Below are 23327 nucleotides of genomic sequence, written 5' to 3'. Positions count from 1 at the left end.
CAACTCAACTAATAGAATTAAGCTTAACCTCCAAAGAGATGGCATCAATGCAATATATGGATATTTGATGATAAAGAATCCCAAATGCTCTAGAATACTTACTTTGCCTTCATAGCTGCAAACTGTGCAGCCAAATCATCGTAGTCCGGTAGCTTAGGATGCACTGTGCATGTGCCAGGCAGGACTCAACATATTTGGCTGGAGGGAAGAGGCACGGGTAAATGTTTTTGCAGCCTCCAAAGGAGGTGCTTGTTCCCGAGGAAGAGAAGATGATCTTACTGTGGTAGAAACCTTCTTAGATTTCACTTCAGGCTCATCTCTGCTTCTGTGGTGCTTCAATTCAGCAACATCAAGGGAATTGTGGTGCAAAGGACTGGCTCTTAATTTTTGTTTCACCTTTTCTGGTTCATAGGTTGATGGTTTCTTACTGTAATGCAACAGCAGTTTGTCAATCATTCTTTCCTCTTCATCCTTTTGATGATGCTCATCCTCAATCAACACTTGCAAGCCCCGTCTAGATCTGTCCCTTCTCCTGCAACTTGAACTTTTCCTTGCAACACCACTAGCAACTTGAACTTTTCCTTGCAACACTACTAACCCCATGCTTGCTATGTTTTGATTTGTGATAGGGAGGAGGGAGGGCATTATTGCAGTGTTGCTTTTTTATCCTCTCTTTCTTCTTCCTCAACTTCCGTGATGGAATTAGCAGTATGGTGTTGGCCATCCTGGTTATTACCTGCAAATGATATTTTTGTATGATCATTTTTTACTGGCAGCCCATGAGATGAGCTGGTTATTACCTCCATAAATATTTAACAAAGAAATAATAATAAATTATTTTTCTTTGGGGGTGCCTGACGGGATGGCAGAGGGAGTGGAAGGGTCTAGTCTGGGCCTGCTCTGGGTCTAGTCTGGCTGACGTATTTGAGAGCACTTTGCACTTTTCAAAATCACTTTAGCTTTTGCTGAGTTTTTTGCCGATTTATTTTTAAAAAAAAAATATGTATTAAATAATATTTTTTTAGGAGAATAATTCCCGAAGTGACACGTGGCAAATCTCGCTACTCCAAGTAGCGAGATTACGTTAGAGTCATTCCGGGAATTATTTTCCCAAAAAGGGTATTATTTAATATATTAAAAAAAAAAAAAGATAAATCGGGAAAAAACTTTCTATATCAAGCTTGAGTTTAGTGTATGTAAAACAATCACAACAATATATATATTTATATAAACATACATGTGTGGAAATTTAAAGAGAGTAGGGATAGAGAAAACGATATCGAGATTTACAAGGTTATATATATATATAAACATACATGTGTGGAAATTTAAAGAGAGTAGGGATAGAGAAAATGATTCCGAGATTTGCAAGGTTCGACTATACCCGCTTACATCCTTGCCGCAAGAAAACCACTTGAGGATTTCCACTATTTGCTCCTTTCAACAAGGCGGAGCTGCCTCTTCAATCCCTCCTTCACTTGGGTGGGGATACCCTTACAATTCCTCTTTGTAGGCGGAGATACCTCTCCAAGCAATATCCCCTTGCTTGGCACGATTCAAACTAGAACCGCGAGAGTTGAATGAAATACAAAGGTTGTTGACAAAGATTGCTCCTTCAAGAGCTGATGAGTACAAAATCAAAGCAAGCTAATACACTCTCAATGAATATGATTTGAAGCTCAGTAGAGTAGGATGGTGTTCTCTAATGTAGTTTGAAAAACAAGAATGAGAGAACTTGAAAATGAAGTGAAAGATGTGTATAAATGTTGCTCAAAGATTCAAGGATATTCAAAGATGTTCAAAGGTTGTTCCAAGTTGTTTTCAAACACTCCAAGCCTAGTATTTATAGGAAAATTTGAAATATAGCCTTTTTATGGCTGTTGGAGTATTAAATATATATTTTATTGAAAAAAATATGATTGTTTTATAGCCGTTTTGGGCTTTTCCCGAGAAATCCGGTCGACCGGACCAAGAGGATCAGTCGCCTGAACTGAGGGCAATTTCTAGAATAGCGATTTTCGATTGCCCGGATCATACTTAATGAACTTCCATCTACCAAACTATACATCTGGTCGCCCGACTGGCTTATAATTTTGAGTTTTTGGGCTTTTTCATGTTCAAACTCATTTTAGACCTTTTGAAATTGTTTATCATTTTAATAAAATGGTTTTCCATGAAAAATTAAGTTCCTAAGGTCCATCTACGGTCGAGTATGAGCTCCACTTCAAATTCATTTAAATGTGTACTTACAATCAATCCTAAATGCATTCCAAAAGAAAATTCTCTTAAGTTTTCAGTTCTTGTTCTTCAAATACTTCATGGAATATGCCTGGTAATGTGTCATCTTTGAGTGCTTCATGGCTTCCATTTCGCATTGGTCATTGTGCTTTCTCAAGGTCATTCTTGTTCACATACTTAAAGCACAAATGAGATGCTTTGGTTTGTCATTATCAAAATGGGATCAAGCTTAAAAAGTCAACAATCTCTCCCTTTTTGATGATGATAAACACATGAGAAAAATGAGGTAGCCTAACAAGGCTCCCCCTCACAATATGCATAAATTAAAAAAAATAGACGATAAATCTCAGTTCAAGCATATTCAAATGAAGACTTTAGAATTTTTCAGGTTGAAAACTTTAGAGTTCAAATTAGATTGCATCTAGCATTGAAAATGACTTTGAAATAATTTTCAAATAATATAAGTCATAAGATACACATATATAGCAATAGTTGTGTAGAAATATCATGTTGTGTCTTAGGATTATTGTGAGTTAAGTAATAGATTTTGAATATCAGTCATAGTAAACTTTAAATCATACTTCAATCCAAAAGATGGGCGAGGGTAAGATATAAATTTTGAATTTTACTCAAATATTCTCCCCCCTTTTGAAATATTCTCCCCTTTTTGAATTCTAAGCCAAAGTTAAGATAGGTGAGCACAAGTTACGAGTTTTGCTCAATCATTCTCCCCCTTTTGACATCATCAAAAGGTGTGAGGGACAAGAGAAACAATGTATACTTGAAGAAAATTCCCTTATTGACTAACTCCCCCTTTTGACATAAAAGTATGCTTAGATGAAAAGAATTACTTATACGTATGAATTAATTCAATTTGAGTACACAAACCAGTATAAGCAACCTTTTGAGTCCTAAATGTAATCTTAGATATAAAGCTAGGCCAACTGGTGTCCATGAATCGTACAACAACAACAACAAAAAACCAAGCCTTAAGTCCCAGGGTTAGCTATATGAATCTTTTTTCTGCCAATTTATGCAATCATGGGCCATTTCTTTTGGTAGATTCAAGTATTAAATCCTTACTCACCATCTCCTTCCAAGTTATTTTAGGTCTACCCCTACCCCTACCCTTTCTACTGCCCCCCTAGAGTAACTCATTCACTCTTCCTCACTGGCGCACTATGTGGCCTACGTTGCAAGTGTCCATACCATCTGATTCGTCCCTCCCTTATCTTATCTTTTATAGGAGCTATACCTAACTTACTGCGAATATGTTCATTCCTTAATTTGTCTTTCAATGTTATACCACTCATCTATCTAAGCATTCTCATCTCGACAACTTTTACTTTTTGGATATTCAGTTTCTTTGTCGCTCAACATTCTGATCCATATAGCGTAGTTGGTCTTATAGCTGTCCTATAAAACTTTCCTTTTAATTTTAAGGGTATTCTACGATCACAGAGCACACTTGAAACACTTCTCCATTTTACCGAACCTGCTTTAATTTTATGCATTATATCATCTTTAATTTCTCCTTCAGCTCGCAAAATAGATCCAAGGTATCGAAATCTACGAGTGCTATTTATTTCTTCATCATCAAGTTTAACTTTGTCTCTAATATTCCTCCTATCATTACTAAAATTACATTTCATATGTTCTGTCTTATTTCTACTTATCCTAAGACCTCTAGATTTGAAAGTTTCTTTTCATAATTTTAACTCATCCTCTACTCCGTCCCTAGTTTCATTAATTAATACAATATCATTTGCAAACAACATACACCATGAAACCTCCTTTTGAATACTCTTAGTTAGTTGGTCCATCACTAAAACAAAAAGATAAGGATTCAAAGCGAATCCTTGATTTACACCTATGGTGATTGGAAATTCTCTAGTTTCTCCATCTATAGTCCTTACATTAGTCATTACTCCATCGTACATATCCTTAATGACATCAGTATACCTATTACATACATCCTTTTTTTCTAAAACCCACCATAGAACTTCCCTAGATATCCTATCATATCCTTTCTCTAGGTCAATAAATATCATATGCAAGTCCCTCTTCTTTTTCCTAAACTTTTCCGTTAATCCTCTTAAAAGATATATAGCTTCTGTGGTAGATTTCCCAAGCATAAAACCAAATTGATTTTCTGAGACTTTCGTTTCTAATCTTAATATTTGTTCAACTACCATTTCCAATAGTTTCATCATATGACTCATGAGTTTAATTCCATGATAGTTTAATTGTATGACTCATAAATTTAATTCCATGAACCATAATTTCCTAAAATCGTAGAAATTGTATATCATTTGCAGCATTGTTAGGAAAGGTTCAAGAGCCAGGTTACTATGATGCACAAGACTTTTAAGATAGAATGGATCTTATATTTGCTCAAGTGTTGTCATATGTGCATATTTTCAGTTTATACCACAGATGAATTTTCATTTATGCATTCAGTATTCAGAATGACACTCAACCAGCTTGCCTCAACCTAATACCCACTATGAAGCAAGCAGTTCTCAACACGATTTTTGTTCGTTTACTCAACCAGCATGCATCATCCTATTCAGCTAAACAGCATGCAATTCGCAATTGTCTGCATCCAGCATGCAGAAGCTAGCATAACAATACATAACCAGCATGCAACATCCTATTCAACTATCCAGCATGCAATTCGCAACAATATCAGTATCTATAATAATGTCTGCATCCAGCATGCAGAAGCTCATAGAATTATTCAATAGAGATACTAACTATGCCATGATTTGCATCAAGCATGCAGAAGCTTTCATAAACAGTTAAAATGACTATACTATGGTCTGCATCAAGCATGCAGAAGCTGTCAGAAATATTCAAACAAGATTAATAGCTATACCATAGTCTGCATCAAGAATGCAGAAGCTTTCATATAATCCAACTTATCAGCAAGCAGTTCACAAGCATTGCAGTTAATATCCAACATGCAGTTCATAATCATCTCATGCATTTTATAAATTAATTTTCGAGTTTGCATAAATAGCATATCCAATATGTTCAAAGCATAATAATAAAAAGAAGTTGAGTGTTTTAAATAAAAACATAATAACATCAAATGTTTTCAAATTAAACAACTGATCCCCCTCTCATGTTGCAGTCCTAGTCATAGTCCTCAGATGAGCTTACTTCCATTGGTGCCTTCCCTTTCGAGGTGGAGGTGCCTTCAAAGCTATTGAAGCGATCGTTGAGGATTTGAAAGTTTGCTTGCAAAGTCTCACTCAACGTGTCTATATCCTCTCGAATCATGTAAAACTTAGAGTCAACATCCACTTTGAAATCATTGAAGGCCTCGGTAAGCTTTGCTATGGTAGCAATGATCTCGGAAGATTGTGCGGCCTGTTCAGGTATTTGAGGCTTGTCTTGTGGATCATTTTGTTGAGCAAATGCTTGTTCCTCCATCCTTCTATGCAAAGGCATCTTTGCCACCCAGACATCGTCAATTAGTTGATATCCCATTAATTTCACAGTGATGGAGGTGGAAAAATCAGTAGGACGGCGAGGAATAAATAAGGAGGAATCGCGGTCAAAGCCTAAACTTTCAAAAACACGGTTCAACATGCCTCCATAGGGAAGAACAGCCCTATTGCCACTCTCCTGAGTGAACATCCTTTTAATAATGAGAGACGGCAAATCCAACTTCTTTCCCGTAACAAACACCACATGACAAAGCAATCCAGATATGACATATAATGTCGGGATCCACTTTTTGGAAGTATGTTATATGAAATGAAAATGTGGATGATTTTGGCTTCTAGGGTGAGTGTTTTGTAAGCTGGAGGATGCCTAAGGTTCGGAATAGGTTCTTCCATCACTCGGGATAGGATTTGTTGAGGGGTGAATTCTTGTTCCATTATCCAAGAGGTTCCTATTTCAAGGCATTCAAAAGTATCTCACTTAACCCAAAAGTATTAGCAATGATTTGGGCATTGAAATGGTAGGGTTTATCTAAAACTCGAGAGGTACATTCATTCCCATCATGGTCTAGGTTTGCGTAAAACAAACGGACTAAGAATGGGAAAACCCCTTCAAGTTGGTAGGATAGAAATTGGAACCAACCCAAAGCCCTAAACATCTCAACTACGTTTGGAAAATATAAACTAACGAAGGTTAAATCAAGAAGCTTACCTAGAATGGGTTCAAGGCCCCTAAGCTTGTCATGATATCTCTTCTTGGCTTTGGTGGATGCGAACCAACGCCCCGAACTTTTGCCTTCTTTGTGGGTTGAGGATTTCCTCTTGTGTCTTGTTTTATCCCTTGGCATTGTGAAAGGATGGATCTTTGGAAGGTTTTTAGTGGATTGGATGAAGAAGGGACAAGAATTGAAGGGAAATGTTGATCTAGGGTTTTTGGAGGAAAAAGAGAGTTTAAGAAAAGAATGGATGAAATTAGCACTTGAAATGCGTGAAAAGTATATGTAACCCTGATGGTTCGATCGATTGAGGAGTAGGTCCGGTCGCCCGGACTAAACACATAATTTAAGGAAAGTATTTGAAGAAATCTTGATTCATTACCTTAAGTGTTCCAAGCGAAATCTAAGTTATTGAAAATTTAAAACATTTGGCTAAGCAATCGAGGCAAAAAGGAGTCAAAATATAGGAAAACAACCTTGTTCGGGAGACCGAAAGCATAGCCCGGTCAACCGGAACTCTCTGTTTGAGAGCCTGGGCGACCGAACACAAGGCCCAGTTGACCGGAATTGGAAAACATTCAATACCAAAATTGGAAAATTGCCATGCCAAAGGCCAAAAGCATCAACATAGTTCAACATCAAAAGAAAAGAGTACAATAAAAGATTTCAAAGTCTAAAATCTAAAAATCCTCCTCAATCATCAGTCATCACTCATCATCAACTAAGTCTGCCAAGATATCATCATCTTCCTCTTCATCATCATAATTTTTTTCTCCAGTATCTTTTTCCTCTTCTGTCTCCGCTACACTATGATCTCATCCTCATCTACTAGTTCCAACATCGTGGTCCAGCTCCTAGCATTGCTAGATGAAGCTCTTCCTCTAGATGATGATGACATATTTGCACTTATTCTTGATCTAGTATGATGCGAGGGGTTTTTTTTACTCCAGCAGCTTTAGCAACATAGCCCCAAGTCAAAAGATCATCTTCAAACACAATTTCATTATCCTCATTGGAATCGCCATGCATCCTACCAATCAACTACTCATTACTATCATCAACGTCTTTTAGAAGGAGGGGATCAATGGTGTCACACTTGTTGTATCAACACCTCAGAGTTTGATTATATTTCACAAATACCAAATCATTCAAGCATTGCTGGGATATCCTATTTCTAAGTTTAAAGTAATATAGTAAATAATGATTCTGAAAAGCAGTAGACTGGTAGTTCATGTTCTTTAATCCACAATATACTAATGACTTACATGTTGGAATATGCTCCAATTTCTTTCGCAGCTGGCAGCACTACACGTGAGGCTAAGGATTTTCATAGCAAACTTTTGCAAGTTTGGAGTTGATGATTCAAATGACATCCACCATTGTGTTGTTATAAAATAAATTTTAAATGAATACCTACTAGCAAAATAGCAAAAATAATTTTAGAAAGAAAGAGGTAGTAAAAATGCCACTTTTCCCGGTGCTTTTATCTTCCTTTGTCTCATTGCCAAATTAATTCCAAAGAGGCCACTAGCGTAGTGTAATTTTCCAACTCATGTAAAACTTTATCTTGCATTTCAAGGGTTGGCACTAACCTTGCAATACATTTGTACAAACCCACTATAATTTCTTCATCTTGCAAAATGTTGGGGTTTGAATAGAAAAATTTCGGGTTCAAGTAGTGTGTAGCTGTATGCAAAGGTTGATGGAGTTGGCATCCCCACCTCATATCAATAATTTCAAATGCGCCCTTGAATTTATCCGCTCTCTCACCGAAAGCCTTAGCTATGGCATCCTTTGCCCTATCCATTGCTTCATAAATGTATCCATTGCAGGTTTCTTTTCCCCATCAACCAAACGAAGTACATGAACAAGTGGGCATGTCAACTTAAGAGCATAGATGATGGTACTCCAAAAGGTAGGCATCAAAACAATACTAGTTGCTTTTTTGCTAGTTTTCTCCTTTGCCCATTTAGTAGTATTCCCATCTTCAGAAGTAAACATCTTCCTCAAGTTGTTCTTTTGAAGGTGGATTGAACGAAGAGTGATGAAAGTAGCTGCAAATATTGTAACTGCAGGCCTTAGTAACTCCTTTCCTCCAGTGAACTGTCTCATCAAGTTTACCACACCAATATGGTTATAAATATAACCATTAAAAAAATATTGCCTTTTTCAAAGTTATATGAATTGAAGGCATCTTCCCAATATCCTCCAATATTAAATAGAGGCAATGGGCAGCACACAGTGTCCAATATAAATGTGGCCTCTTTGCTTCCAACAATCTCCCTGTTCAAAAATCAAGGAGTGAAGCCCTTAAAATATTAAACTAAACAATATAGATAGTAGACACTATAGAATGTAGTTCTAGAAATAAGTTTTTACCTACTGCAACATTGTTTGAAGCATTATCTGTTACTGCTTGAATCATATTTGATTCTCCAATTTCCTACACTATATCATCAAGTAATTTGTACATTTTATCTACATTCTTGACAAAATTGGAAGCATCAATAGACTTGATGAACACTGATCCCCTTGGAGAGTTCACTAAGAAGTTTATTATGTCCTTATTAGCAACTGAATGTCTCCAACCATTAGACATAATCGAGCATCCATATTTTGCCCATTCCTCATGGATCTTCATCAACTTTTTCATTATACTAACTTCCTGCTTTCGGAAAGGAACTCCCACTTTATGATAGCTAAGTGGCTTTATTCCAGGACCATATTGCCCAATCGATTCAAGTGCCATTGCAAAGCTATCTGAACATACAACATTAAATGGTATTCCAGCATCATACATCCACCTAGCAAAATCTGCCACTGCCTTTTGTCTTAATTCTTTTTTGCATGCCTCGTTTATTGATGTTTGCTTCATCTTCCCTTCTTTCCTAGCTTGAACCACTTTCTTTGGACCAAGAGTAAAAAACAAGTCCATAGGCCCCTTCTGTTTTGGTTTCTTCAAGGTGGATTGGTATGAACTTTGACTTTGACTTCCACTTCCACCACTAAGCACTCTTTTGCCACGAGTGTTTATTTCCTGAACTTCATCCTCTTCATCGTCACCATAACAATCTATGTCATCAAATTCAGGCAATAACTTATTTTCCTCCTCTATATCTTTCTTCAACATATTTTGAAGGCTCGAAGACTAGCTCTCGAAGGGCTCTTGTTGATTTTAAGGCTGGAAGACAAGCTTGAGAAGGGCTCTTGCTGGTTCGAAGGCTCGAAGATGAGCTTGCGAAGGGCTCCTGCTAGCTCGAAGGTTAGAAGACAAGCTCGTGAAGGGCTCCTGCTAGCTTGAAGGCTGGAAGCCTGGAAGACGAGCTTGCGAAGGGCTCCTGCTGATTCAAAGGCTGGAAGATAAGCTCGCGAAGGGATCCTAGAAGGTTGGAAGACGAGTTCGAGAAGGGCTCCTGTTGGTTTGAAGGCTTGAGGACAAACTCGTGAGGGGCTCTTGCTGGCGTCGTGCTACTTCGAGGGTCGAATAAGAAGGGTTCCGGCTAATTTATGCTGTCTTGAAGAGTTGCATAAGAAGAAGTCGGTTTGAGCCGAACTAGGGCTAGGGATCGCTTTGGCTATTTATTTATTAATAGGCTAATAGCTTCAAAACTTCCAAGGCGCAACTCATGGTGCCTGGCACATCAGTGTGCCTCAATGCTCCCTATAGTAGTTAAAAGCGCGCCTAGGCGTGAGGCGCAGAGAGGTGAGGGGTGCAGTGCCTCATCACAGGCTATGCGAAGGGACCTGTAAGAGTCGCAGGGAGGCGCACTGATGCTCTAGGCAATGTGAGTTGCACTTGGAACTTTTCGAACTTGTTATAAAGAAATAGCCAGAGCAGAACGAGCCTTAACCCTATTCGATTCGAACCAACAGGAAAGCTAGCACGAAACCCTTTTTCTTCGACCCTTCGAAGCCCTACAACCCTTCGCAAGTTCATCTTCGACCCTTTGAACCAGTAGGAACTTCGTGAGTTTGTCTTCCACACTTCGAACCAGCAGGAGCCCTTTGCGAGTTCATCAGGAGCTTTGTGAGTTCGTCGTTGACCCCTTGAACCAACAGGAGCTTCGTGAGTTTGTCTTCCACACTTGGAACCAGTAGGAGCCCTTCGCGAGTTCTTCTTCTTCTTCTTCTTCTTTCTAAAATAACTTGTTGGAAATGAGTGATGACTGATGATTGAGGAGGATTTTTAGATTTTATACTTTGAAATCTTTTATTGTACTCTTTTCTTTTGATGTTGAACTATGTTGAATTGTTGATGCTTTTGGCCTTGGTCCTGGCAATTTCATTAAATTTCCAATTTTGGTATTGAATGTTTTGGCATTTTAAATTCTAATATTACTAGATATTCATATGTTCATATATCAATTACCCCAAATAGGCATTTTACACGATTTTTATAATTGTGAGCCTCACCTTCGCCCCGCGCCTCGGCTTCAAATGCCCTTTGCGCCTTTGCTCACATTGCGCCTCTGACTACTATGTTGCGACCCCCCCCCCCCCCTGCGCCTCTTAAAGGTTGCCTCGCCTCACTAGTGATGAAGCGCTAGCCTTGTCGCCCCTATGTGCCTTGCGCCTAGTTGCGCCTTAGGCGCGCTTTTGACTACTATAGTTTTTGAGTGCTTAGATTCTTTAAAATATCCAAAATGAATCTTGAGCTGCAGTTCTCGTTCATTTGTTGGTTCTTTCTCTTCTAACGGTTTGTATGGATGCAGGCTTGTTATGCTAAAGTAATTGCATTTGAAATTTTTGATTTGTGGTTAGCATGTGTTCAAGTAAGAAGAATTTTTGTGGTTGTGCAACATACATTTTGACTTGTCCTAGGCTTTTATTGGGAAAGATATGCACTGTTGGCATACCTTTTGAGTGATAGTTTTCTTCATACTTAGCTTATTGGTATAATCTTGTTAACAAGGTCTTAAATTTCGATTTCGACTCAAATTTTGAAGCTTCAAAAGTACTGAAAATTTTGATAGAAATTTCGATTTCGATGTCAATTTCGATTTCGATTTGAGAAAATAACGGAAATCAGTAATAAAGTATGAAATTCTTTGTGAAACTTTAGTAATGGTTAAGAGACATAATATGTAAGTTTTAGGACTAATATATTACAAGTTAAATACATTTATGTTGTGTATGAGGTGGAAAAGTTGTAATATTGTATGTGTATTAAACATATTTCTAAGATAATGTACATTAAATATATTCATTTAATACAAATCAAATTCATAAATTATTTAAATATTATTTATCATACAAATAATGATAATGTAGACATGAATGAGTAAATAAAATGTTGCTGGAAGTTTATTTTTTCATATAATTTCAAAAGCACTTGTAATAATCTTTTTTTCTTCGATAAAAATAAATAAAATAAATTAAAAGAGAAATTTCACTGCACTCCTAAATCTCTCATTTGCATTCCGAGGAAATTTCATTGTATGGTTAAAATTTCTACGAGTTTTGCTAAAATTTTGAGATTTCAATAAATTTCAGACGATTAGTTGAGATTCCAACCAAAATTATGCAAGACGGAAATCGACTGCCATTTTGATTCAAGGGTGACAGAAATCGGACAATTTTGTGGAAATTTAAGACCATGCTTGTTAGATGGGTGCCTGCAAGGGCTGTATTAGGCAGTCTGCAATATCTGGGTGGGATATTTATTTTAATATTATTTTTGATTGAAAAAGGAATTCATTAACTGCAAAGAGAGAATTACAAAGAACGAGGTAAGATATCCTCCTAAAAATGAACAGAAAGCAATTGCAAAAGCCACATCTAATTCTTCTGAAGATCAGACAACAAAATTCCTCAGAAGAACCCCAAAGAGTGAGCCCAAGAGGAAGCAAAAGAAAATAACTCTATCCATAATAAATGTGAGGGAGTTGTTTTGCCATTAATCCTTTTGATCCACAAAGTCCAAAGAGAAGAAAATCACACGTCCAAAGGACCTTCCCTTTCTCACTCTCCCAAAACCCCTATACCACACCAACAAAAAGGAATTTTCAGTCCGTTGCGGCTTGTTTCCTCACCAAAAACTGAGAATGGATTGGCCCAAACCTGCTTAGCCAGTAGTCACTTTGGGACGAATTTTCTGTACTTCCACTCAACTCTAAACGCATAATTTTTGTATCTGGATTGATGGCAAGGCCTCCTCACCTGCAAAAAAATCATTTATTTTAAGCCCCATTAAGGACCAGAGTCCAGATGAGACCCCTGATTTTAAAGGGGCCTTAGCCTTCCCATAAAATTATTCAAGGGGAAGGAAAAAGAGTACGAGGTTTTTGAAATTGAGGGAGAAAGATTTAATAGAATCCCCAATCCAAATCCTTGAATTATTTCTCACTTAGGGAACAAATGACTCCCAACACTCTCAACAAAATGGTAAGGTCAACAACATCTCTCTCATAGCTGTACCTGGAAAAGTGGAAATCCCAAGAAAGAAAGCCTCCTTCCGAAGATTAAGAAGCATTAACTGAGGCGCTTTTGTATGATATCTCATGTTATTACATGGTTCTCTTACATACAGTTTGTGATGGTTCTTGCCTTGCTATATATATATATATATTTCTTTCTCTATTCTGCATATAAAAGTAGAATGTGGTTCCAATATTTTGTGTTAAGAATCAATTTATTTCATATATTAAGTTGTGAATGTTGTTTACCTTTTAAGGTTCAATGGGATGAACCATCATCAATCTTGCGCCCAGAAAGAGTTTCTCCATGGGAACTGGAGCCGCTTGTGGCGACTACTACTACTACAAACTCCCAACCTATTCAAAGGAACAAGCGGGCTCGACCACCAGTTCTACCTTCATCAACACCAGATCTTTCTGTACTTGGTATGAATACTGTCTCTGTTGTACCTTTTTTACTCCGTTCTGCATTTATGCTTTATTTAAATCTGAATATTTTTTGGGTGTTGTAACATTAGGCATGTGGAAACCCCCAGTGGAATCTCCCTCAGCCTTCTCATACTGTGATTCACAGCGTGGGCAAGACATGTATCCATCACCAAAATTCTCTTCTGTTACTAAAGTTCAGTCTCCTAGCTTCAGTGGGAATAGTTCTCTCGCTGCCATTTCCAGCAAGTCAATGTTTTGGTCTAATCAAGTGGAAACTGTGATGGAGTCTTTTTCACCAGTTAACAAAGAATCTGGTGAGAAGAGACTGGGCACTGGTAATGGCTGCAGGCTGTTTGGGATTCAGCTACTCGACAATTCCACTGTAGAAGAAACTTCACCAGTTGCTACTGTCTCTGGAACTGTGGGGGAGGATCAGCCAGTTCTTTCTTTAGATGCTGACTCTGATCGACATTCGGAACCATCATATATTCCTTCAGTAAGTTGTGAACCTGAGAAGTCATGTCTGAGGTCTCCCCAGGAATCACAAAGCAGGCAGATTCGCAGCTGCACAAAGGTAATTGGATTGCTGTCATACAGTTTATAGTCCAAGAGATAATTGGGTGCAAAGCATTGAATCATTGATTCTTCGATGTTCATTGATATCAATTCTAACATATTTGGGCTTAGTGTGCTTTGTCTTGGGATTTTTAAATTGCGCCACCACCCCCCCCCCCCCCCGCCCCTGCACAGTAGCTTTTTTAGATGGATTTCCCTAGAAGGTTAATGATTCTCACATGCTGAAACTGTGTCAGGGTCATGGATTGGTTGGATTTCTAGAACTGCATACTTTTTAAAACAAGGAAAGTTCCATTAGGTCTCCCTTCCATTTTAAATCCATCTTCTTCTGCTTTCCTGTCTTTTTCATTTTCTTATAAATTGTTTTCTCCTCCTGTGGAGCTGCTTCTCCCTCCAAACTCTCTACTTGTGACCGGGAAGTGCTTTTTTGTGTTTTCATTTTATTTTGTGCCAGCTTCTATTATTGAAGTGGGTTTTACCTGCTGGGTGAAAAAATTAAGTATTTGTTGCTGTATGTATAACTTTCAGGTTCACATGCAAGGGATTGCGGTTGGGAGGGCTGTTGATTTGACACGGTTTGACGGATATGAGGACCTTCTCAAAAAATTAGAGGAGATGTTTGATATTGAAGGAGAGCTGTGTGGATCCACAAAGAAATGGCAGGTTATCTATACTGATGACGAAAATGACAAGATGATGGTTGGGGATGACCCATGGCAGTTAAGTTCTGCACCCTCCCCCCTCCCCTTTCCATTTTTCCTCTCCTTCGATTCAATTTTTTCTGTGTGTTCAGTGGTGTTGACTAACTAATAGTTAGATTTCATACTTTGCCTGTTGGATTGTTCTGTCTTTTAGTCATTAATGATTGGATAAGTTTGGGTATTTGTTTATAGAGCTTCCTGTACTTTTTGCAATATTCCTCTACTAAGATAATTTGGTAAAATTAGCTGAAGTTCGTCCAATTACCCAATATTTCTCACTATCTTAATATTTTAGATTGGTTAGTTATTGTTGATAGCGTTTTTAGAGGTCCAGTAGCGGATGTGGATGGCATTAGGAAATCTGTATTATCCCTTGATATGAAATGTGTAATGAAGTTTAGTGATGCTAAGGTCACGTTGTTTTATTCATTGAACTCAAGCAGATTGATTGATTTATATTTGCTTATAGTTCCCTGTAGCGTAATTCATCCCTATAAATGTTCGTGTAAGGCTTGCAAGATTTTATAGTTGGAACTATTGAGGATGTTGATGCATAACTCACTCAATTCACTTCTCGAAGTAGAGCGGGTTATGTAACATCGTGAACAGTCCAACTTTGAAGCCAGATGGCCATACATTTTCCCTGCCTTGATTATTTGGTTTGCACTGTGTGCTTATTATAATTTGCTGCACATGAATATTTTAATTATCACGAGGCACTTGACATTAAACGAAAATTTTCACTCACTTATGAGCTCTGGACAAGGTTTTAACTTTGCTTTTGGTTTAACCTTTTGTCATTTTGGTTGTACTTGAAGGAAAGACATGAAATTGATTTCTTTGGAAGTTTCCTGGAACTTGGAAATATTTGGAGTTCTGTGGTAAACTGTTTAAACTTCCCAAATATCAAACATTTTTTGAAATTTTTTTCTACTATACTGAGTGTCTGAAATTGTATATTTCCATGGAAGCGAATTTATTCTCGAAGGGGATGTGCCAGAATTTTGCTGGATGACTGTAAAGAGTGATAATGTTCAGGATTCTGGCTCTTCTGTGATTCTGTTTATAACTGACTATTGTTTAAATGCTTCCTGCTGTGTGTTCATACTTTAGAAGAAAATTTTTTATTGTAGAACATATTTATTTATTTATTTATTATTTATTTACAGCGAGTTCTGTAACATGGTGAGGAAGATATATATCTACACCCTGGAGGAGGTCAAGAGGCTGTCACCGAAGATAAAGCTTCCTGTTGATGACGAGGTTAAACCAGGCAAGCCGGATTCTGAAGTGGCAATTGGCACTGAGGACCAGTCATCTATGGTGGGGCCCAGTTGCTGATGTGTCCATGCCTCTTAATGTTTTCTCTCTGTGCGAATGGGAAAAAGTAAGAAAAATGGGAAGGGAAGGAAGAACATTAAGAAAAAAAAAATGAACGTACTGAATGTACTCGTGATCGTGTTCTTTTCAGGAAAAAAATGAGTGATGCTGTGTGCGGCTTCGCCCTTGCTTGCATGGCCAGATCAGTTTCTTTGCAACCAGATCAGGTTCACCACATGTTTAGTGAGGACAATGAAGTGAGGTGGCGGCCATCTAATCTGCATCCTCTGGAGGGTTGCCTGACAAGATGAGGATTTCTGGTTCGTTTGTCATTATTTCATTGTTTTGTTTGCAAGGGGTATATGATAGTTATACCCTTTTTCAAATTAAGGATGGGCAAAACATTTAGAAAAAAAAAAAAAAAGGTACATACCTACCTACTAATTTGCTCTCTCTCTCAATCTCTCTCATTTCATTATAATATATATGACACGATATTGTCTTTTGTATATAATATATCTGGTTTTATTTTTTTTGGTTTCTATATGGTATATAGAATGTACACTCTGATCTTTAAAGCAAAGAGGCTTTTGGATTGGCTGTACAAAATTCTTTTACTAGATATTTCTAGGAATTTGCATTGTTTTATCAGTCCATGGACTGCTGCTTTTGCCATTGCTACCTTTATTTTCATTTTGTACTTCCGACCATTGTAACTCATTGTGCACTCGCCCAATTAATTTAAACAAACTCCACTGTATTGGAAGTAGAAAACCATTCAGAGTATGGAACATGATTATTTGAGCTGTGGGAGAAACTTGAGATTTGTGTTTTCCCAATATATCGTGTGCTGTAATTTGAGGTCATTTTTCAGTTCTGTTGTTGCTCGTATTTTCCTTTTTTTGTTGTGTGAATGAATTGAAATCAAAGGCGGGTGCCCGATAGTTTTCAAGTGAAAAGGTAAATATATCAGGTGCTACCCTATCAATGCAATTGAGTTTTGAAGTGTCATCGCCGTTTCACTTTTCTTTTTATATATATGTATGTTTTTTTAATTAAGTATTTTTTTGGGGATCTAAATTGATCTTTTTTATTTTCTCTTTTAAAAAGTGCACAAGTGGTGTTTAAAAGGTCCTTGACATTTTTTATTTATTTATAAATTTCTGTGAGGGGTTTGTATAAAATTATTCACAAAGGCCTTTCTTAGATATGATTTTGCATTCGACAAAATGTTCTTTTACAATTTTTTCATACTGAATTAATCTGTTGGCTTGCTATAGTCTGATGTTATTACCTAATGTATACTGATTTCTCAGAATCAAATAAAATTGTATTTCATTAAAAGTCCAGACTTATATTGCTAAAAAATTTTTGCCATTCAAACTCTAAAGAAACCTTTGTAAACTTAAAGTTTAAAATTTTAATTAACTAAAGACTCAAAATACATCCTTTCTTTGGAAAGCTCAATGCTACCATCCAATAGCATGTCATGAGAGAATTAATATTGTTTGAATAAAAAAATTTTTACGAGGTAAATTTTCACAAGTACAATTTATTGCAATTTAACAGTTGAAAAAAAAATGATTTCTCATTTTGCAATGAATCATTAGTATAGATTTAAGTGTTATGGTGACTCTTGACATTAGCGTTGGGTCCTTATATTAAAGAGATGGGCCCTACAATAAATGTTCAAGGAGACTAGTTCATTTTTCTTAAGCTTTTACATTTGGTTTATTTGGGTAAAGAAAGTTTATGATCGACTAGGGTTTGCAGAGGGTTAATTAGTAGAGTATATTTGTGATCAAATTGCATCAAATAAGATGCCTCATCATGTTGCAAGTAAAATGATTAATTTAATTGAATAATTTATTTTTGAACACTCCATGCATAGCATGATTTGAGTTCGATGAAACCATGTGTTTAAAGTATTACAACAAAATTTTCATGCCTACTCCTTGAGTAGCTTTGAGTTCCAAGTAAATAGTAGAAGAATGAGGCAATAGGTGCATAATATACTATTGGGAGAGTTCTAAAGTATTAAATAAGGATGTGCTTGACGTGCCAAATAATACAAGTTCATCATAAAACAAAGGTTTGTTTCTATTCGAGGGAAAATTTAATTATAGTAAAGAACTAGTAGGCATAATGTGCATATAAATGAATTGGACTTACGATGTCAACTAAACAATTGGATGTGAGTTCTGAGTTAATTGTGTTGTGTGTTTCAACACTTACGTATGAGGATGTAGGGGTGGGGGAGGAGTCAAGAAGAGATATAGAGTAATGCTTAAGAGGATATATTGAGGGGATTATAAACATGGGTGAGTGTGGGAGGCACTAACAAAGGAAGATAATATGAGAGGCACATATGTAGGGGATGAGGATTGAAGAGACAGATAAAGGATGACCTTGAGAGACAGAGTAGTAAGAGATATGTCTTTTATAAACATAGAGAGGATGACTTAAGAGATGTAGAAATGAGACTGTTGGACTTGACAAATGAATCAAAAGTGAAAGATAAGGATACTGATTTATTTAACAATGATTGTGATTTTAGAGGAGGATGATACTTGAGGCTTATATCGACCTGATCTGCTCCACTGGTTCCTCCACCCGAGGATTCTCGGTATTCTACTGATGTGTCCCAACACATTATGAGTGGACCAATTCTAGTCCTTTCTTCTTTGGGGCATGAGTGTTTATCTGGAAACTAACCCTCTTCTGGTTCTTGACTATACAATCCTCACACATGTCAACTTGCACTGAGTGTAGACTACTCAATTTTTCCTTTGAGTGCATCACCCTGAGTCCCTTCTCGCTTATGTGACCAAGTCGTTGGTGCCAGATGTTGCTGTTGTCATTTCTTGTAGCAACTGAAATAGACATGGAGGCATTGGAGATTAGAAAAAGTGTTATGCTTTTCTTACCTCGCGCAATCATTAGTACACCCCTTGAAACTTTCCATTCATCGCCAATGAATTTCGTTGTGTATCCCTCATCTGCCAGCTGACCAACTGAGATCAAGTTCTTTCTAAGGTCTGGAAAATACCTGACATCCTTCAACTTCCATACTGACCCATTTATATTGATCTTCACAACTCCCTTGCCGATTACGTCGTAAGGTTGATCGTTGTCAAGGTACACCTTACCAAAATTACCTGGTGTGTACTCATCTAGGCAATCTCTGCAGTATGTGGCATGAAATGAGGCTCTGGAGTCTAAGACCCAAGACTCCTGCTTGCTCTCCAAAGAGCAGATCATCATCTCATCATTCTCGGAAGCAATATTTGCTTCTGTTTTGGCCCTCGTCTCGAATCTTTCTTCTGATTCCTGCACTGGTTCTTGTAATGATACGTCTTTCCACAGTTCCAGTACTCAATAACTTTCGTGCTCTGGGAACCTATGTCTTGAGTACCTTTGGGATTTCCAGATTTAGACCGTCTGGGTCTAGATCTGTCTCGGTTGTTTGATCGTCCATACCTATTTCCTCTACCTCGACTCAAATGTTCAAGGCTGAACTCGAAGTGGAGCCATGGTTCGACTGCATTCTTATTTCCTCCGTCAAAATCATGCTAACGACCTCATCGTATACAAGCTTCGATTTTCCTGCGGAGCTACTGATGGCAGTAACGACACCATTCCAACTTTCAAGAAATTGACTGAGAATCAGTAGTGGCCGAATCTCATTATCAAACGTTATCTCGACTGAGGCGAGTTGATCAGAAAACTCATTGAAGTTATTCAAATGCCTACTGAAACTCTCACCTGCAGACATGTTCATCGTAAATAGTTTTTTCATGAGATGTACCTTATTTGCGGCTGAAGGCTGCTCGTATATATTAGAGAGCGCATCCATTAGAGACTTGGTAGATGTTATATGCTTGATATTGAACTCCATAGATTTCGACAACATCATTCTGATGGCTCCGAGGACTTTTTGATCAAGCAACTCCCACTCGTCCTCGTTCATGGATGTTGGCTTACCCTTCAACGGTAAGTGCAATTCCTTCCAAAACAAATAATCTTCTATCTGCATCTTCTAGAAACCAAAATTGTTTTCGTTGAGCATTTCGATTCTTGAGCTCTTTTCATTCGACATCTCGATTCACTGATCTAGAGATGGAATTAGCTCAAGTGGATAGCGCGGTTGGATCCGAAACAATCAAAAACCCTAGAAATGGTTCAAGTCACTCAAAAAACGGACCCAAAGCGACTCCGAAAAGCTCAGTCAAACCTGGTTAAACTTGCTGACGTGGCACAACTAACGTGGCAGGGTGGGGCCCACCTGATGACGTGGATGATGTGGGGCCCACCTGATGACGTGGTAGTGGGGTCCTGCTGACATGGCAGTGGGGTCGTGATGACGTGGCACCTCTAGCTGATGTGGCGGAGATGCTGTGGCCGGTTCTGAAATGGCGGGGTCGAATCCGAGTTGTGAAGCCGGATCTTGGGTTAACCCGGGTCTAAGTCACCTTCTGGGTCAGGTCTGGGTGTGAACCGGGTCGGGTCGAGAAGGATCAGGTGAAGAAGACATGTGCGGCGCGTGGTCGGTGCGTGGAGAGGCGTCTTGTTCCGGTAAGGCGTTTGGGCGCGTCGGCCTTTGTCTGAACTCCCTTGGAGCTCCAGCTGGCACCTTTCTCTTCGTCTCAGCGAGCTGAATGCGATAGTGGCCTCAAAACACAGTTTTGTTCAACTGCACAGAGTTTTGAATTTCGGGATCACTTTCGATCAGGCTTTTCTACTCCAACCGGGCTTTGATACCACTTGGTGGGAACCTATGAGCATCCAGATCAAAGTAACACCAAAGATTTAATGTGGTTCGGTCAATAACGACTTATGTCCACGGAGCACACACCAAGTATTCACTATCGCTGGAAAATATTACAATTCTCTCTCTCTCTCTCTCTCTCTCTCGCTTCTTCCTCTCTGCTCTCTCTGTGAGCTTCTCTGTGCTCTCTTTACACTGTGCTTTACATCTTCCACAACCCTTTATTTATAGGGTTTGGAAGTTAAATCATAATTAAATAAAATCAATACAAATGGAAGTTATAATGAAGAGATTAATAGAGAGATAAATTCCACCGCATTTCTGACTTAGCTCCAAGCTTTCAATGCGTCTTTAGTTGTCTCTTGGCTGTCTTCTGGCTCCATCTCTAACAGACGTAGAGATTGAAAGAGACATGCACACATCATTAAATATAGGGGTGGGCAATATGCATGCGCCAGATTTCAATTCATGTGAATAGAGTATGACTAATTAGGTGAACTTCACATTGTAATTGATGATGACTTATGTAGTGTTCCCCTCTAAGGGTATCTTGAATTTAATGTAGGGAATGATATGAGGAGTTGAGGGATGATACTAAAGAGTATCTGACAAATAGTTTGATTCTAATTCTACTCATGCTTCTATTTGTTCATCGGTCTATTTATGCATCTATTTGTGTCTTACTTCACCAAAACAATGTATGCTAGAATTTCCTTTTACTAATTGATGAAAAGTTTCCTAAATGAGTTATTATCATGGATAATGTAGACTATGACATAATTTTTGGAATGAAATTGATATGCCCATAATAAATCACACTAATGAGGGCAGGTCAACGCCTATCTCGTACTTTCTCCGGGTCTGACATTCTGATGAGTGATTAGCTCCGACCCAATAAAGAGGAGGAGAGATCCACGCCAACGCCCTTAGTAACCGAGTAATAGGTGCACACATTTATTGCTAGAGAGCGATTCACGCCCCCGTGCAATAAATCCGAGCCAACCGGCGGTCAACTCAAGCCCCTATAAGAAGGGATTTGGAGAAAAGGCAAAGGTAAGTCATTCAACACAATTATACTGTTGCATTCAGCCTCTCTAAAAGTATTCCTCTTACTTAGGCATCGGAGTGACCCCCCGGAGTACACCCCGGGTCCTCCAAGCCTTTATTTTCTTCTTCTTTCAGGTCAACGGGAGTCGAAAGGGCATCCCAGCTATTTTTTCCCCGCAACAGTTGGCGCCGTCTGTGGGAACCTACTTTTAGGAGGCGATACAATCTTGCTCTCGACTTTCAACATTCCAGCAATGCCGACCTCACGCAATTCTACCTCTGTCCCTGCTACAAAAGAACCATCCCAATCCATCCAATCCACGCCCGCAGAATCATCGGGTGTCAGTAGGGAAGAGTTCCTCGCTTTCCAGAAGGAAATGAAGGACATGCTCAACCAACTCTTACAACAAAAGAGTCAAGAAGGGCACGTCCTCCCCCAACCACAAGAGAATCCTAGCGCAGACAATCAAGCTAACAAACTAGTGGAGAAAACCCAACCCAACAAGAAGGTAGAAGATGCAAATAGCATGGACGTCAACCAACAAAGATCCACAGAGCTTGAAGAAAGAATAAAAAAGATAGATCATATAGAGAAGATGATGAAAGAGGGCAGAACCAAACCCTACTATGGGGAAGCATCCCTTAGGTCTTCGGAGCCCCCATTCAATAAAGAAATCATGGAGGCTCCATTACCAAGTAGATTCAAGATGCCAACTTTTGACAGGTATGAAGGCTTATCTGACCCAATTGATCACCTAGATAATTTTAAAATGTTGATGCAGTTGCAAGGAGCTCCAGACGCAATCATGTGTTGAGCTTTTGCAACCACCCTTAAGGGTACTGCCAGAGACTGGTACCGCACATTGCGACTCGGATCCATCGGTTCCTTCTCAGACATGGAACAACTCTTCACCAGCCACTTCCTTAGCAATAGGAGAGTTGCTAAAACAACTGGCCATCTCATGAGTATGCGCAAAGAGAGCAGGAGACTCTAAAAGATTTTATGCATCGCTTCAACACGGCAACTCTAGATATTCGCAACTTAGACATGGGGGTGGCATTAGCAGCCCTGACAACGGCTCTCCAGCCTGGAAGCTTCTTATACTCGCTGGGGAAAAAGTCGCCAGTAGACATGGGGGAACTGATGATCCGAGCACAGAAGTACATCAATCTGGAGGAAATGATGGATACGAGAGGAAGTCGCTTGGAGCGGAAAAGGAAAAACAGTAGCAGAGAAAGAGGAGATCCCTATAGATCTACAAAAAGACACAAGACTAGTGCGCTGCATGCGGATCAGAAGATGAGAAGACAGCACAACAAGTCCTCCACCTACACACCCCTAAATGTACCGTGCTCAGAGTTACTGATGCAGATCAAAAAGAAGGACTACATCTCGTGGCCTGAACCTATGTGAACGCCTTTACATAAGCGGGACATGTCCAAGTTCTGCACATTCCATAGGGATCACGGCCACGACACAGAAGTATGCATTCAATTGAAGAAAGAAATCGAAGTCCTAATAAGAAGGGGACATCTGACAAAGTTTATAAAGAAATAAAATCCACAAAGGGAACCACTCGAGCAGAGAAGGCATGGTGCAAAAGAGAAGGAAGAGCAGGTTATTGGGGAAATTGCGATGATCGTTGGAGGATCCGCTAGTGGAG

At 38.6% G+C, this 23327-nt stretch overlaps 1 protein-coding gene across 8 annotated transcripts in view; it reads left to right on the top strand.

The window, feature by feature from the left end:
- Positions 1-16379, top strand: part of LOC131163714 (auxin response factor 1) — a 42233-nt gene extending 25854 nt beyond the window's left edge. For 4 of the 8 annotated variants that reach the window (XM_058120414.1, XM_058120413.1, XM_058120415.1 and 1 more), the window contains 5 exons: positions 13080-13248; positions 13341-13825; positions 14356-14546; positions 15698-15801; positions 16000-16379. In XM_058120414.1, the coding sequence (XP_057976397.1) occupies positions 13080-13248; positions 13341-13825; positions 14356-14546; positions 15698-15801; positions 16000-16010 (960 nt within the window). In that variant the 3' untranslated portion in view covers positions 16011-16379. Of the gene's footprint in view, positions 1-13079; positions 13249-13340; positions 13826-14355; positions 14547-15697 lie in introns of all 8 variants that reach the window. The other 4 variants (XM_058120409.1, XM_058120411.1, XM_058120410.1 and 1 more) reach the window with 1 other exon arrangement.
- The last annotated feature ends 6948 nt before the right edge of the window (positions 16380-23327 follow it).

This window comes from Malania oleifera, chromosome 9 (assembly GCF_029873635.1).
Source record: "Malania oleifera isolate guangnan ecotype guangnan chromosome 9, ASM2987363v1, whole genome shotgun sequence".
Lineage (NCBI taxonomy): Eukaryota > Viridiplantae > Streptophyta > Magnoliopsida > Santalales > Ximeniaceae > Malania > Malania oleifera.
This window is presented reverse-complemented; position numbering and strand designations above follow the sequence as displayed.